The sequence below is a fragment of the Castanea sativa genome, chromosome 11, assembly GCF_040712315.1.
Source record: "Castanea sativa cultivar Marrone di Chiusa Pesio chromosome 11, ASM4071231v1".
NCBI lineage: Eukaryota > Viridiplantae > Streptophyta > Magnoliopsida > Fagales > Fagaceae > Castanea > Castanea sativa.
The window spans coordinates 64,359,692-64,377,858 of NC_134023.1; the positions used below are offsets into that span (position 1 = coordinate 64,359,692).

The 18,167-nt window shown below is 30.7% G+C and overlaps 1 protein-coding gene across 1 annotated transcript; it reads right to left on the reverse strand.

The window, feature by feature from the left end:
- Positions 1-1,267: 1,267 nt before the first annotated feature.
- Positions 1,268-10,013, reverse strand: LOC142617988 (serine carboxypeptidase-like 40). Its single transcript, XM_075790968.1, has 7 exons — positions 9,572-10,013; positions 7,701-7,808; positions 7,301-7,575; positions 3,457-3,717; positions 2,767-2,978; positions 1,677-1,785; positions 1,268-1,557 (listed from the first exon to the last, which is right to left on the reverse strand). The coding sequence occupies exons 1-7, from the start codon at positions 9,945-9,947 to the stop codon at positions 1,399-1,401; spliced, it is 1,500 nt and encodes a 499-aa protein (XP_075647083.1). The 5' UTR covers positions 9,948-10,013; the 3' UTR covers positions 1,268-1,398.
- Positions 10,014-18,167: the final 8,154 nt, after the last annotated feature.

Here is an 18,167-nt window from a genome sequence, read left to right on the forward strand (position 1 = left end):
ACGAAGCTCTACACATCCAAGCCTCTAAAGCACCGAAGAACTTCCACCACAAACCTTCGAAGACGAAGAACGCACCAAAAACACGAAAAATAAAGAGTTTCTAACAAGCCCATAGCCAAAAATTCATTGTAATTCTATTTCAAGGCTCTTCGATCCATCTTTTAGCCAAATTGAAGGATATTTGGTGTTTTAGTCAAAATCACATTATTACAATTCCAACTAACAAGTCTTTCAAGGAGATCGAATCAGAAAATCAATCTTTTGTAATTTCAGAGAATTGTTCAACATATTCATCAATACAAATTCGCATTTGTGAAACTATTTTACTTGTTGAATTTATTTCAAACTAGAAATTTAGTCGCCTACAATTGCACCAAAAAAAAAAGTATTATTACTGACATGGACATGCTTTTTGTTAGTTTGATACATGAATGATTAAACGGTTAAAGTAAAAAAAAAAAAAATTAAAAAAAAAAAAAAAAAAAAAAAAAAATCGCTTTCATGGTCGTTGTGCTTCTTTCTCATTTGTCCTAGCAAGCGGTAGCGCCGAAGAGCTCCCACAGAAACAAAGGAGACGATGGGATCCACACCCAATTCAGGGCACAGAGGAAGAAAAGGAAGACAATCCAGTCCCTTAATAATGAGAAACACTAAGGAGAGGAATTTAGAACTCTTTTAAGTTCAAGAAAGTTTGGCTTTTTGATTTACTCTTGTATGTGAGCCTTTCACCCTCTCTTTGTAACAATAATTGGTTATATAAAGAAAAATATAGGTTAAACAACAATCACAGAAAGTCAATTTATTGTTCAAGCAATTTAACAGTCAAGTGAATTAAGTTTTGGTCAATTGAACACCCAGAGATAGCAAAATTGTACCAGCTTCAAATAATCATATCTCACTAATTTCAAATCCAAATTAAGTCTAATTTTTTTCCATTTTAAAGTCTCAATATTTATTGTACAATGAAAAATAAGTTTAGCTCAAAAAACATTTATAGGATAAAAGATTTAAGTAAAATGTCATCAACTCATCATTTTTGAAAAAATTCAAACTTTGTCGTGTTTAAGTAGCTTCTAGCCCAAACTCAACCCAAAAACAATTTTATTGATACAACTCAATTTCAATATGTTCCACACTAGGATTTACCAACACATATATTGAACCCTAACAGTGATAATATACACCGGTGGATTGTTGGAACAAAACTCTGACCACATATATATTAAATGATTGAAAAGTAAAAAAAAGTTGGGCTTTGCTTTAAATAGAAACTTGCAATTAGCTTTTTATTAGGTAAACGCAGATAATCAAAAGAAACGTAATTAGCACACTTCAAAGGCAAAGGAACCAACTTAGCTAGAGCCTATGTAGACTAATGAAATGCTTCTAAAAATGAAATTAATTATATCTATTGATATCAGGAGGTGGTTTGCCTTCAAGGAAGTGCTTGATCAAAGAAAATGCTCTCGCAGGCTGGTAGCTTGGCACTTGATGTCCTGCCTCTCTTACTGTCGCAAATGTTAGGTCTCCCTCATACACTTGTGTATAGCCACCAACCTATAACAACAACAAAAAAAGTTATCTTCACTATTGAATAAAGGATGTTGGAATATTTTGAGCTTTTTGAAACAAAACCATGTATTGAAATATTCACGATAAAAAGAACTATGCAATACCTGATCTTTATTGAGGAACCAAGGATGCCATGCTGTCTTCGTAGGAAGCTTCATTTTGTTTATAGAGTATTTTGTTGAAGTGACAGGAACCCTTCCATCAATATCACCACTGCATTTCATCCAATAAAGACTGATTTGATTATCATAATTAAATTGATAAGAATATATAAGGATGCCAAGATGTGATCCACAAGTCTTAAACAAGAGGTAAAAAGTCAACGAATAATCAATAACTTCTTTGCCTCTAACGTGTTAACATGCAGTAAGCATTGAAACGTCCTAGAAATTAAGGTCAACTTTTCAAAACTCCTTGTGATTTTGAAGTTAAGATGACCTGTATCTGGGATTTGATTTTCTCTATATATTGTAGTTTGTGTTCCGTAACCATTTTATAACCAATTAAACCCCTAGTAGTAAGAACTATTGGTTTTGACTTTTTTTTTTTTTTTTAATCTGAAATAAAAATTATACTTTAACTTACTCTAAGTGTATGTGTATGAAGTTTCATCTGAAAACTTGAATCTCGATCCTTGCTCCCTTCCTTATTTTCTTTACTAAAGTATTTTCTTTAGAATAAAGAAACCTAAAAAAGGTAGATATATATGTTTGTGCTTAACTCATTAAGCAAATGAAAGGGGTTAACTTTTTCCGTTATATAAGGTGGAGTATTGATCTTAGCAAAGATGAACTATGTAATTATTTATAAACCAATTAGCAATAATAACAATAATGCTAAAGTACGAATTACAATGATTAAACTTTGACCTGTTTTCACTTTAGTTCTTTAAGTTTTTTTTCCCCATACATTTAACATTAATTTGTTTTTCATTTAATCATTTTGTCTAATTCCATCAAACTTCATCGTCAGTTTTAATAATTTTTTCACTTTCCGGCCAATACGACTTCATTATGGTGGACATAAAGAATGACAAAATTGAAAATACAAGTTAAATGACTTTAAAAAAAATAAGAGTATTAAATTGGAAACATGTCTAAATTAATTAGAGAGAGTAACAACAACAAAAAATAAAGGTTAATTCCTAATTGTGTCAATATAGAACAACCAAAGATTTGACAATAATAATTTAACCTGAAAATCCACACTCGAAGGCCATTGGCCATGAGCTCCTGCAAATGGGGAATGATGGTTGATGGACTATCAACCCATTTCTGTATGACATCACTACATGGTTGCCAGTCATGTGTGAGTCTAGTAACATTGGCATGTAGGGCTTCTTGAACTTCAGGCCTATTCATATAAGCATATACATAGTACTCGCTGCATGGATCAAATTTAAATATCTGCACCACAAAATAACAGAATAATGTAAATTACATTTTTAGGAGCAAAAATTCATAATATGATAGATTATAAATGGCATCTCTTTTAAATAATGAGTGTGTTAAAACTTAAAAGTGCATTTTTAAAACTCCATAACGTTTTCTCACAACTTCAACTCGACATAACCTTTTTATAAAGGTTCATTTTAAACATAAAAACGCCATTTCGCAAGCTTATAAAAATGCACTCAAATTTTTCAGACTAATGCAACATGAATGATGCGTGTAAAAGAAAAAAAAAATCCGTACAACTTCTAAGCTAAAAGGACATTTGTTGGTTAAAAATTGAACCACCATTGGATCTTAATTAGAAGCATGTATGCAATGAAGGAAATTTAAAAAAATTACAAAACTTTTTAAGAACTTGGATTCCTTAATTTCCTACCCACTTGTATATTCTTTCCCGTTTCAAACTCACTAGAAAAATTTATCAACTTACGGATGTTTTCTTGGGCTGAGCTGTGAGATTGGGAGACGAGCACAAGGGAGCATAAATGTTATAGAGATTGATGTAGGAAATATCCTTCGACACTGCTTCACTGGCTGCAATGCACTCACGAGATGGAGTGGAGGCATTGGATGAGAAGTTGCAATATTTTTGTATTTGATACACATCTCGGTCTGAAACGATTGCATGGGTTTCAAGGTAATCAAAAATTCCTTGCGTATCTGTTTCATCGTTGATCACTGCATTTCCAATCTGCATTAAGAAAACGAAAACATTAAGATATTTGTTTTGTAATTCTATGATTACAATGGAAAGAAGATTTGAACTCTAAATACATGTTTCTATTAGAAACATCAAAGATGTTAACCAATTAAGCTTCAAAATAATTCTAGGCTAACCAATAAACTAATTTTAAAATTATAATACTTACTATAAGTAGTTTTAGAATTATGTGACTTGCTCTAGAACTATTTCAAGCTTGAGCCTCTTGAACCGAGAACCCTACCTTTACCTTCATCTCCACATTGCTTAACCATTATTGTAAAGTTTTAGACCTCTTAACACAATATGTTTAACTTAGTTGTTTAGTCAAGTGATTACTTAGATAAATTATTCAATTCTAAGTTGACACATACAAATCATATCATGTGATTAATACGGAAATATAAAGAACATAACGATATGATAATTCAGGAAAACTTAACCGGTAAAAAATATAGGGAGGATTTAACTTAACTATCCTCAAGGTAAAAAATAGATCCACTATGCAAAAATTGAAGTTTTTACAATAAGACTTAGATCACTAACATCCTATTGATACTTCATGTAGAAAACTTACTACCACAATCACGTGACAGCTCCGAGTTCACGGACTACATTTTTCCTTAATCTGCTGCAATCACAAGTTCTTCTACTCGTGACTTTGAGATTTCACTCAAAAGTTTCAGATCTTCTTTAAGTTCTTTAAGCAGCAACTGAAGCGATCATCAAGCTCTTGATACAAATCTTGATCTTGATAATCCTATATGTGTGTATGAAGGTAAACACCTCAAGATCTCATAAAAGATTCACCACACAACACTCAAAAGATCTCTAAAATGTAGCTAGGGTTTTTCCTTTTATATGTGAAGTAAAACATAAAAACTCTACACGTCAAACGAGCTTGGGCTGAATTGGAAATTCTGAGAAAATTAAATTTGCATGAGTTTCAATCGATCGAATCTAATTTTCGATTGATCAAGCCTTACAGATTTTGTCCAATAATTTTTGCAATCACTCAATTCCAATTTTATAATTAAATATGCTTTGAACAAGCCTAAACCTAGACTCTATGCTTTGATCATGGTTTACCAACACATTACATATTGAAGTTCTAATACATTAGTCCCTAAGGTTTTAGAACCTAACAATGATTACTTTTTAAAAAGAATTAAATTTTAATTTGTACTTTTTTTACAATTCAATAGTTGGAAGGATTTGAATCTTAGATAATTCTGTGTAAATTAAACACCAGCCACCAACATTATGACCTTTAATCTGTATAATTAAATCATTTGTTATTTTCATTTGGTAGTATTTATATCTTATTAACTTTTTAAGAAATTTCTTTTACAAACTTTAAAAGTTGTAACTTAAGAAATCATGAAGTCAAAGTGAATTAAATCTCTTATCTCTATGTGTGTAATGAGAAAATCCTTATTCCTATGATTAGTCCATCTAGGATATCAATATTTTACTTTCAAAATAAGATATCAATATTCTCTTATTTTATCATGGTTAAATTGCAAATTACACCTTTAAAATTTGAAAGTGATTGAATTTTATACCCTGAATTTTCAGATTTTAAATTTTATCCCATGAATAAGTTTGTGGTGTTTGAATTGTACACTCTGACATTTTAGAACTTGGATTTACGACTTAAAGTTTAGTATTATTTGGATTTTGCATCCCTAAATTCTGAAACTTTAGGATGTAAAATCCAAACACCTCAAAAGTTTAGGGAGTAAAATCCAAACACTTCTAAAATATAAGGAATAAAATCCAAATTATGAAATATCAAGGTGTAAAATCCAAACATCACCAAATTTCAGGGGATAAAATCCAAATTTTGAAATTTTAGGGTGTAAAATATAATCATCCCCAAAAGGGGTGTAATTTGCAACTTACCATTTTATCATTAAAAACCTTATAATTTAACTGGTTGGTACATTCTAGATGTTTGGAGTTTCTAACGAAAATATCATAGATTCAAATCTCCTATACCCTATCGTAAATATCGAATTATCAAACAAAAAAAAATAATAATAAATTTACATACTTTATACATATGTGAATATATCCGCAGTCTGCTGTGTTTTACAAATTGGTTTAAAAAGCAATTGGAGTTTAAACATCTCAATGATCTTGAATAATGAATATCAGATTTTAAAACTTGAAAAAAGAAACTTACAAACCAAAAAAACTTTATAAACTATTTTTTGTTTATATAAACTTCTACCAAACAGTTTTTCAATAACTAATTGTACTCTAGAACGTCAATTCACTTTGTAAATCATTTTAACATTTGTAAGTCATGTGATCATCAAAACAAAGTATGTTGTTAATTACAGTATGATATACTAAGCATGTCTTATACTTCACCACAGTGGCGGAGCTAGGAAATTTATCCAGGGGACCAACTAATTATAACAAAATTCTTGAAAAAAAAATTCATCAAAACAAATAGTTAGTTCCATATATTAACTTTAAAAACTCACAAAGCTAAATATTTGAAATTTATAAACTAGTTATATAATTAAGTTAAAATATATATAAAATAAAGAATAATATTATATATTAGATGTTAGTATATGAATAGTGAATAAGTTGATTCTACAAACTAAAGAATAATTCTTCTTAGAAAAAAGAAAGAATAATAAATAAAGTTATAAACAAACACATACAGCCATACACGTGTTTTAGCTGAAGTTTAGAATCAGTCAGTTTAAACTTTAAAGTTACAAGACAGCAATAAAACTACTAAAAGAGCACATGGTATCGCAAAAAAAAAAAAAAAAAAAAAAAAAAAAAGAGAGGGGCAGAAACCGGCACCTATCGACTTGGACTGGAGCATGAACAGAGAGGACCATGTTGGCGAGGTGATTTGATAGACGGCGTGGTGGCATGAGGTTTTCACACAATAAATTGATCTGTTTTATTTTATCTGTTGATTTGGATTTTTTTTTTTTTTTTTTTTTTTTGAAGAAACTGTTGATTTGGATTTTAGACAATTGGGGTTTTGTAAGTATTTAAAGAGGCCAGGCCCACAGCTAATTAATGGTCCAAAGCAATATTTTGTTTTTTGGGTTTTTCTTTTCCTATGTAAGTTTTGGGTTTTCTGTTCCATTCCTTTTTACAAGTTTAAATATTTGAGGATCAAATATAAGTGTTTTAAGGACTAAACTCTACTCTATCTATTTGCTAATAACAAAAAGTTCTCAAATTCTAAAATTTAAGGGAGCCGAGAAGTAAGTTGTAATTGATTTTTGTTTGTTTTGACGAAGCTAATGGGAATTTCAAAAAGTTAGGAGGGTCATGGGCCTCCTTCCCCCCCCCCCCCCCCTGCCCCCCCACCACGGCTCAGCCAGTGCTTCACCATCATGATAATTTTTTAGAATGGAAAGACTAACAAGTAGTGTAACATCTAAATTTCAGTAAAGTCTTCATATCGAAAAGCTTAAAGATATATAAGCATTTTTAGTGTGACATTAATTTAATTATTTCTCATTGACTATTATCTAATTTACAATTGTTAATTTGTGTGTTAAGAGAGAGAGAGAGAGAGAGAGAGAAATACAATGATCCCTTTGAGGTTGATAATGGTCTTGTTAGCTTTCTTATTATGGAAGACAATGGTATGTGCAAGTTGCGGAACATAATGCCCGGCATAGCTTTCTCCAGCAACATAAAAATCACGATTCTTGTATTCAGGAAATCTTTTCAGCCAATTCAACAAAAACACATAATTATCTCCTGCAGTTCTTCTATCCCCACTAGTACTATAATCCTTTGTTGTGTTGGAGTACGAAAATCCTACCCCGGCAGGAGACTCTAGGAACAAAACATTTGCGACTGAAGAGAAAATTCAAATAAAGAAACAAGTAAAATTGAAAAAATGTTTTGGAAGAGAATGATAATTATATTATTAAATTTTGGAAAAAAAACCATAAAATAAATTAATGTTATGAAAGCTATACCATAATTCCATGAAAATTTGTTTTTGTAAAGTGTTTTGCCATCACTGTGCACACGAAATGGCCCGAGCTCTTGCATTGCTCCATAAGCAAGAGATGAACAACCAGGACCTATGGAGAAATTAAGCAAGAATAATAATCAATCAAATAAGACCATATTATAACTAGGTGGCTGATATTGTAAATCAAGGGAAAAAACTGTTTTGGTTTGGCTAAAAAAGCAATATGTTTCGGTACCAATTAATACCAGTGTACTGTTTCGAATATATCGCTATTTTGTTATTAAATTAATAAATCTTTTATATAATCTATTAAAAATATTGAAAATTGTAATTAAGTCCATCCCGAATTTATTTTTGATGAGAAGTCCATCCCAAATTAATATGTTCAGTTCCAGCCAAGTGTTAAAACTCAATATAAATATATATTAACTACTAGTTTGAGAATGAAAAAAAAAAAATCAAAACTTATAATTAGTAACTTAGTATTTGCCACCTGGAAGGTTGACAAACCACATAAATTCATTGATTTGTCCACAACTTTTTAGTGGGTAGACGGTAGACTTTCACTTACTTTTTGAAACATGGGGTACAACTAGGCAATGAAATAAAAGAGTAGGGGTAAAAAAGAGAAAGCAAAAGATAGAAAGAGAAGCTAAAAGAAAGAAATGATAAAAGACGCAATTACAAAGAGTTGTTGACACTGACAAAAATGAGAGGAGAAAAATAACGCAGCAACGAAGAAAAAATTAAAGGCGTTTTAAGATGTTTTTGGTACTGGTTTGGTAACTGATATGAATTTTTTCTGCCGAACCTGCTGGTACAGTACGAATTTTACTTCTTGCTATAAATACTATAATATAAAAAAAAAAGGTGGCAGATACTATAGATGTAGATAACATTTCTACTTTGTTGACAAATATAATATCGAGTTATAGTATTTATTTGGTTAAAATGCAAAATTTACTTTTTCAGTTTCTTTAGAATTTATTTTAGTTCTCTAACTGTGCTTTTTTTCATTTTAGTTTTCTAAGTTTCAAATTTATTCAATTAAAGCATTCCCGATAACTTTTGTTAAATTTTTGTGAAAATCAAAATTCAGAAAATATTTTTCAATCATTAATTGAACTTTTTTAATTTAAAAAATTTGAAGAAAATTTTAAAAAATTGAAAAATTAATCATAACATATATCAAAAGTTGATAGGAAAGCCTTGATTTAATAAACTTAGAGGGCTGAAATGAATTTTAATGATGCATAAATGATAGGTTTTGCATTTTAGCCTATTTATTTTTTACATTTTTATTTTCAATTTAAATGGTAAGCAAGTTACTTTAACATTAAAATACAAATACTATAGTAAATTATAATTCCATAACAAGGCTTCTTCTTTTTTGTGTGTATATTATATGTATGTCATTTTTTTTTTATCAGAGAAAATTTCAACCTATGACGTTCGCTCTTAATGATAACTATTTATCATCAGACCGAAACACCAATTGACATTTATTATTTAACTGTTAGTTATAGGCTTCTTTAGGAACAATTGACTATAGTTCAAAGTAAAAGTTTCTTGGAGGGTAGAAATGCTTTTTATGAGGGAGGGCAACACACTAGTTAAAAATAAAATATATACATTCATTTTTTTTTTCCTTATCAGTTATCCCTCCCATTCTATCTCTAAAAATTAAAAGGAAGCAAATTTATAAAAAGAAAAGGCACTAAAAAGTAAAAACAGAAAGAAAGAACAAAACGTAAAACAAAAAGAAAAAAAGTATTTACTTCAGACAAAATAACATGCATTTACATGTGTTTCCACAATTTGATAGTGACATTAACTGGAGACTAGGATTGGATCAAGTATAGAACTGAATACCTCCATTAAGCCAAAGAAGAAGAGGAAATGAATCCTTAGAATGTTGAGCTTCAACAAAATAATAATAAAGTGCACGACCTGCTGATTTGTCCACTGTGACATAGCCACCATATTGAGAGAAATTCACTTGGGTTTGTCTAGGCAATCTCTCAATCCTATCTTTCTCCTTCAACCCCTCCTGAGAGTGAACACTAGTTTCATTGAAATTGTCATTTGCGTCAAAAAAACTCGTGTCGAAGCCAAAACCTTTCTTCAATGTGGAATTGTGAAGATAGACTAGAGTTTGTAATCCTTGCATTTTTTCATGAGTTTGAGAAACAAAGAATGAAAGAATGAGCAAGGATAGAAGAATCCAACAAAAAGGTTTACTTTCCATTGTGTTTGTTTCCCTCCACTTAGACACGAGACACAAATATATAAGGAAGAGATGAAAGGAAAAAGATAATGGATTTGGATCTTTATTAAGCTATAGATGTTGATATAATGTAGTAGAAGAAGAAAGATGATTCCAAATGTGTACGTTTCAACTTTTAGGATGGGCTAACTATCATTCTCATCATCCTAGATGTTAGTCATTAGTCAAAGATGCCTTGGGAGAAAAAACAAAAAATAAAAGGTTAGTAGAATATGTTTTGTTATATATGTACTACCAATAATGATATAATATACTAATACTAATATCATAATTAATCGTGGGTAAGAATTTTCTACTATCCTTTTATGAGGAGTATAAAAGGATAATTAGGGTTCAAATTAGATATAAATTAAAGAATATATTTATTTAATATAATTGAAATAGAAAAAAATAAATAGCAAATTTTAGAAAAATAAAAATAAGTTTAATTATGGGTGAAAGCACATCATGTGCGACCTAGTTTTATCACAACCAAAAAATTTAGATTTTTTTAATAATTAATTTTCTTTTAAAATTCTTAAAACTTCAGTAATAATTTCATTTGTTGTAAGTGCATGCAATTTTGTTTTGTTTTTTTTTTTAAAAGAGTTTTAACCTATGACATTCGCTTTTAAAGAGTTTTTAAAGAGTCTTCACCAATCAATTTTTAGTGTGGACAGGAACTGAACTCCAGATCAATGTTACCGATACCGTACCGGCCAGTGCACCGGTACCGGTACACTTTTATTTTGTACCGGAAAAAATACCGGCCGTACCGGCCGCGTACCGGCCATACCGGTCAATACCGGCCGATACCGAGCGTACCGGCCGGTACAGAAAAAAGCCTTTTTTTTTTTAGTTTTGTAATTTTTGAATTTTTGTAAGGGTATAATGGTAACTTATTAGTATTATTTGTTTTCTTAGTATGCAATGAACAACAAGCTTTCTATTTTTTATATTGTGTTTTTTTTTTCCTTTTAATTGATACTAAAGTCTAAAACTATGAATAATTTGTTCTGAATTGAGATAATGTTTTATGATAAACTTTTATATTTACTATAATATAAGTGAAATATTATATACTTATAAACATGGTTCTAGAGATTTTGGTGTGTGTGTGTGTGTGTGTGTATATATATATATAAAATAGCGGTAAACCCGAAACGGTACACCAGTATTGACCGGTATCTGAAATATATCGTACCGGTGGCCAAACCGGTACAGCCTCCGGTACGCTATTGACTTCCTTGCTCCAGATATCTTATTCAAATATCAGAAACTTTACTTGTTAAGCTAACTAGAATCCACTGCAATATTGTTAAATAATATAAGTGGATCATGTACTTGGTCATTTAATAACACATGCAATTTTCCCAACCTCGATGGCACCTTCCTTAAATTTTGGAATTTGTTTGAACATTCCTCCGTTAATTTGTGCGTTCCCTTAAAAATGGAAGTACAACTTCATATTCCCAACCTCGATGGCACCTCCCTTAAATTTTGGAATTTGTTTGAACATTCCTCCATTAATTTGTACATTTCCTTAAAAATGGAAGTACAACTTCATTTTATCATGGTAATGAATAATGATGATATAAAGGTATAAAATGGTAAATTCTTTTTCCTTTTATTTATTTATTTTTTGAGATAAACAGTAGAATCCTTTTATTTTATTAACTAAGCTAATGATATATGACAAATTTCAAAAGGTTTCTTTCTCTCTTTTTTTTTTTTTCTTTTTTTTTTTTCCTGATGGGTAAGCCGACCAAATCATTAAACCCTATTTTCAGTTAAGGGTGTTTGGTGGAGATTACAATCAATTGGCAAACAATTAGTGACAAAGGAATTGGGTGGGCAAGGGAGGGGGGAACAACAATTGCAAAGGACTAGGGGGATGGTTGTTGAGGAGATAATACTATTGGAACCTCGCACAAAACTGTTTTTTTAAACTAACATTATTGACAATACTACTTTGTTTTGGGTATTTTTTCCAAAATTATCTATATGCACTCGTGTTGCACCCTTCCCACTCAAACTGATAAATGGACCTTAATACCTTGCCACATTATCTCACACTGCAACAAATTAAATTAATTCTAATATCATTTATGGGAAGATAACTCGTTGAGGGGAATCTAATTGAGGAGTTTTTTATTTTTATTTTTATTTTTTTTACAAGATAGAATTTCTACTTTAGCCTAATCTAAGTGTACATGTGTGTGAAACTCCCTCCTAGATACTTGAACCCAAAAAGCTTAAATCTATGAATTTGGACCCAGTCATCTCCTTTACATTTTCCCTACCCATTATTAATGGCGATAACAACTATGAGAGAGAGAGAGAGAGAGAGAGAGAGAGAGAGAGAGAGAGAGAGAGAGGTTTGGATGGAGATACGATAGAGCTAAAGGGTTGTGATTCTATGCAGCCAATAAGAAATATCCTTGTGTAAGGGTGGAATCTAATTGAGGAGTTAATATAACATTGCTTAACCCAAAAAGCTTAATTCTACGAATTTGGACCCAGTCATCTCCTTTACATTTTCTCTACCCATTATTAATGGCGATAACAACTATGAGAGAGAGAGAGAGAGAGAGAGAGAGAGAGAGAGAGAGAGAGAGAGAGAGAGAGAGAGAGAGAGAGAGAGAGAGAGAGAGAGAGAGGTTTGGATGGAGATACGATAGAGCTAAAGGGTTGTGATTCTATGCAGCCAATAAGAAATATCCTTGTGTAAGGGTGGAATCTAATTGAGGAGTTAATATAATATTGCTTAACCCAAAAAGCTTAATTCTACGAATTTGGACCCAGTCATCTCCTTTACATTTTCTCTACCCATTATTAATGGCGATAACAACTATGAGAGAGAGAGAGAGAGAGAGAGAGAGAGAGAGAGAGAGAGGTTTGGATGGAGATACGATAGAGCTAAAGGGTTGTGATTCAATGCAGCCAATAAGAAATATCCATGTGTAAGGGTGGACCCAATCATCTCCTTTACATTTTCTCTACCCATTATTAATGGCGATAACAACTATGAGAGAGAGAGAGAGAGAGAGAGAGAGAGAGAGGTTTGGATGGAGGTACGATAGAGCTAAAGGGTTGTGATTCTATGTAGCCAATAAGAAATATCCATGTGTAAGGGTGGAATCTAATTGAGGAGTTAATATAACATTGCTTAACCCAAAAAGCTTAATTCTACGAATTTGGACCCAGCCATCCCCTTTACATTTTCTCTACCTAATATTAGTGGCAATAAGCTGATAACAACAACTATGAGAGAGAGAGGTTTGAATGGAGATGTGATAGAGCTATAGGTATATGTATATGATTATATGCAGCCAATAAGAAATATCCATGTGTAAGGATAAGATATATATATATATATATATATATATATATATATATATATATATATATATATATATCACTGGCGGAGCCAGAGGGGGGCGAGGGGGGCACCTGCCCCCCCTAACTCCTAATTATTTTTTTTTTTGTATTAGTAGTCACATGGAGGGGAAAAAAAAAAAAAAAAACTTCTACTTGTTGAAACTTGAAAGTGACCAATCCACCTATTTCACTATTTTTTTTTAATTTTATATTATTATTTACACAATTTTTACTATATATGATACTTTTCACAGCATTTTATCTTTGAAAATGATGCTAGAGATATTACAAATTTTACTACTTATGTCTTACAAATTGGCATGTTATCAATCACAAAAAATAATTTCAAATATTTATTCATTATATTTTTTAAGTAACACTAATTATATTTTTACTCCATCAGTTTGTAAATTTTTTAGTAGCTATGAATTGGTTTTTTTTGTTTATTTATTTTAATAATATGAAATATATTCATATTTGCTTAAAATCGTTTATTTATTTTGTTATTATTGTTGATTAATGTTTTTTAGATAAATTTCACTTTTAATATCGTTTTTTAATTTTGCCCTCTCTAGACTAAAATCCTAGCTCTGCCACTGATATACATATATAATATGTGATGAATGAGAACCACATGTAAGGTAAATTTAGTAAAAGGCTAGGCATATAGAATAAGAACTTACATAATGTTACGTCATTTTTGTTTTTTAAAAAGAGAGAAAAATTATATATATATATATTTTTACTTGGTGTGACATCAATTTTTTTCCTATTAAAAAGAAAGACGCATCATAGTTATATCTAATTATAAATGATATGATCAATATTAAATGAAATTATAGATTTACAATATTTGATTTAAAAAATGATAACAACCAAGTGTGTGCGTTGCGACCAATCAGTATTCAGGAGTGTTGGATTGGGCGGTCTTTTGAACAGCCTTGTCTTGTTGGATTTTTCCATTCATTATTATGTAATATTTGCATATTATGATGTAAGGAGCAAAGTGATTTTATATATACTTAATGGTCCGTTTGGATTAAAAGGAGTAGAGTAGAGTAGAGTAAATTTAGCCTAAAATTAGTCTAGTTTTAACCAACTTTATTCTACTCTCCTCCGCTCTCGGCCCTCCTCCTCCCCTCCATATATCCAAACGGGCCATTAGCGATTTATATTATAGTTTCTCTTTTCTTTTACTGCTCAAAATACTTGTATTTTTAATATATCCCACTTCTAAAACAGCAGATAAGTTTTAATCTTAAAAATTTTGGGGTCAATAATAATCAGACTTCAAATATATGTTTCCTTTTTTCAGTCATTTTATTCTATTTATCCAAAATTATACTTTTCGTTATTTTCCATTCTTATATATGTCATTTTTCACTAGTATTAATATTAATATTTTGACATTTTTTTCTACTCTTTTTCGTTCTCTCCACATATCCGCTCCAACTTCTACAAATAATACGAAAAATGCAAGGCAACATTAATGCACATGCAATGTGTGACCCATAAGAGACTCCAAATAATAGAGACAATATATGTCACACTCTATCACATAGTAATTGTCTAAAGTAATAGTCCAACATCTGTACCATTTTTCTTATAAGAATTTTCTATACTTTTATTAAGAAAATTGACCTTTCGGTGCCCACTTTTTTAAATGGCCCAAAATAACTACACGTTAATTTTTCTTTTTTCTTTTTTTTAAGAAAAGAAAAACAACTCTAAGTTATAGTAGCAAATAAGGAAAAAAAACACACATTTCAAATACTTAAACTTTAGATCAAGTTTATAATTTAAAGCAAAATACAAGTTAATAGCAGCTTCTCACATCACTTTTCTTTTCTTTTTCTTCAAGAGAAATTGGTTCACTTAAACAGGAAATGAGTAATGAATAATAAAAATAAAGTTTAGAAAAGTAATTAATTTCCACTGTTGTACTAGTGGGAGTAGAATTGTATCATTTGTGTCCATCTGTTTAACCCCTAAACAACTCCAATGTGTATTAGGTTGGTTTTGGAAGGGAAAAAGTAGCCACCAAAGAGTTTTATTCTCTCAAGTCTTCGTTTTTTTGACTTTTTTGGTGTCTACTTTTTTAAATGGTCCAAAATTAAAACACATATATATATATATATATATATATATATATATATATATATATATTTATTTATCAAAAAAGAAACTCTAAGTTATAGTGGCAAATAAGAAAAAAAAATTCAAATACTTAAATTTAGAACACTTTTATAATTTAAAGCACAATAAAAGTTAATAGTAGCTTCTCACATTCTGCTCTTTTTATGCGTGTTGAAGACTTTTGTTTTCTTCTCTTTTTTCAAGAGAAATTGTTTCTCCTAAAAAGGAAGTGAATAATTAATAATAAAAATAAAATTTAGAAAACTAATTAATTAATTTCCACTGCTGTACTAGTGGGTGTAGAATTGTAACCTTTGTGTCCATCTGTTTAACTCTTAAACAACTTCAATGTGTATTAGGTTAGTGTTTTTTTTTTTTTTTTTGAGAAACATAGAGAAACATATTAGGTTAGTATTGGAAGTAAAAAAAAAAAAAAAAAAAAAGACACCAAAGAGTTTTATTCTCTTAATAATAGTATAGATAATTTTCTTTACTTTTCCGATTAAAAAGAAAAAAAAAAAACATTAATTTGTTTATAACTGCTTACACTTAATTTCTCATAGGAAAACGAAGCCTTTGTCCTTGACTAATTGAACAGCTGTGTTGTGGCATTGATTGAACAAAAGAAATAAAAACAAAGGAGGATTGGAAAAGATGAGTATGAGACAAAAGACGACGACTAAGGAATGGATTTGTCCTTGGCTAATTAAAGTGGACAGCTAAGTTGGAGTTACAGGTCGGTGGCTATACACAAGTGGACGATGGAGACCTAACATTTGCAATATTAAGAAAAGTAGAGCTTTGAGTGCCTAACTATTATATAGCCTGTAAGACAAGGGTATAGCCAGAATTTGTTACTTAGGGGACATTTTTTTTTTTTTTGTTAATACGAAAAATACATGTGTGTATATATATATATATATATATATATATATATATAGACATACATGTGTTGCTTTAACATTGAAAGAACTTGTTTTTAACTCACTCATCTTGTTACCTAAAGAGTGTTTGAGAGATTGTTTGAAATTACAAAAATTCTTTCCAATAAGAATCCTTTGAGTGTATAGATACCTCATCTTATACCTCTTATGACTTGAGTCCTCATTCAGTCGGTTCCCAATGACGATACCACTAGAAGGGTTTAGGGCTAATCTAAGGTCTAGCCATAAGAACTCTTTAGTTGAAAGATGTTTTTGGAAAAGAAAAACCTTACATGAACCCTAAGCATGCGTATGTAGCCTCAAGCATGAATACACAGCCTTGCGCATGCACATTAGGGTTTCAGAAAGCCATGTAAGGAAAGTTTTTAATGGAATATATGGTAGACCTGATCCCACATCACTTATGAAGACCCCTACCCCTCCTCTTTGAACATTATAAAAGTCCTCATGGCTCATTTTCCACAGCACACTAAATCCACTCCAAAATAGTGATTTAAGATAGGCTTTTTACTTCAAAAAATTAACATCCTAAAGTAAAGTTTCTTGGCTAGGACATATTTTGGTTCTTATCCCTCTAGTCAAACTTACTAACCCACTAGGTAATTTGTTTTGTAAATTGACTGAGGAGAACGGTCAAAATCAAGCTCCAAGAGCTCTTGTGTTTAAGGTAAGGGCCTAACCTAATTTCTATTATTATATTGTTTTTTTCTTGTTTCCATTGTTTTGATTATCCTTTATGTAGTTTAGGTTTATTGCTTTGTAGATTAGAAGCATGCTAGGACAAGAACACACGTATACATGCTTCTGCTTGCGCACGCATGTTTAACCCAGAAACATAGAATTGTTTGTTCTTCTGCTTTCTTTCTATTTTATTAGTTTAAATGCATGTTTTAGGTCTGTATAGTTTAGTTTATGCTTTTTTAGGTTAGTATGTAGTAGTATAACATGTTTTATATGATTTGATTATTAGATTAAGAATTAGGGTTAATATGCTTGTGCGAATACTTGAACTTACGTTTGAACATGAACATACATTAATGTATAGGTGTTGTGGTGTTGTGGCATTGTGAAACAGTGAGGTAAGTGAATGTAAGTCATGCATTATAACATGGACATGCATATATGCGATGAGTGTGATGTGCTTGACGAACATATGATGCCTTGTTATGTGCAATGCTTGGATGATGAACACGATTGATACTCCTTGCCTATGGCCCTTGAATGTTGTAATGATATGCTTGCTACCCATATGCTACATGATGCCATGTAATATCTTATTCCATGAGATAAAGCATGAAATGGCTAGATGAAGGGTAGGACGTGTACCATGCCTAAATGAATATTAGATTATGATTGTGGATGAAATGATGATATGTCTATTTAGATGAATTTTAGGACATGATGAGATACATTCGTTGACATCGATAATGATGTGACAAGTTGATATGTCTATAAAATGCCATATGATATGCTATGATAGATGAATGCTAGGTTTTTTACTAGATGCATGTTCAAAAATTAGAAGAATTAAATATTACTCCAAAAAAAAAACGGTACCATTACCAATATGGACATGCCATTTGTTAGTTTGATACATGAATGATTAATCTATTAAAGTAAAAAACAAAAAACAAAACAAAACAAAAATCACTTTTGTAATCGTTGTGCTTCTTTCTTGTTTATCCTATAAATCAACGGGAGCGCTGAAGAGCTCCCACAGAAATAAAGGCAACAATGGGAC

Excerpts from the sequence above, each read along its gene's own strand:
- LOC142617988 (XM_075790968.1), bottom strand. The coding sequence starts at position 9,947 with ATGGAAAGTAAACCTTTTTGTTGGATTCTTCTATCCTTGCTCATTCTT. Across the intron at positions 3,718-7,300 it reads TCAACCTCAAAGGGATCATT|ATTGGAAATGCAGTGATCAA; the intron begins GTATTTCTCTCT and ends TTCTTAATGCAG. Across the intron at positions 1,558-1,676 it reads GGTTCCTCAATAAAGATCAG|GTTGGTGGCTATACACAAGT; the intron begins GTATTGCATAGT and ends TTGTTGTTATAG.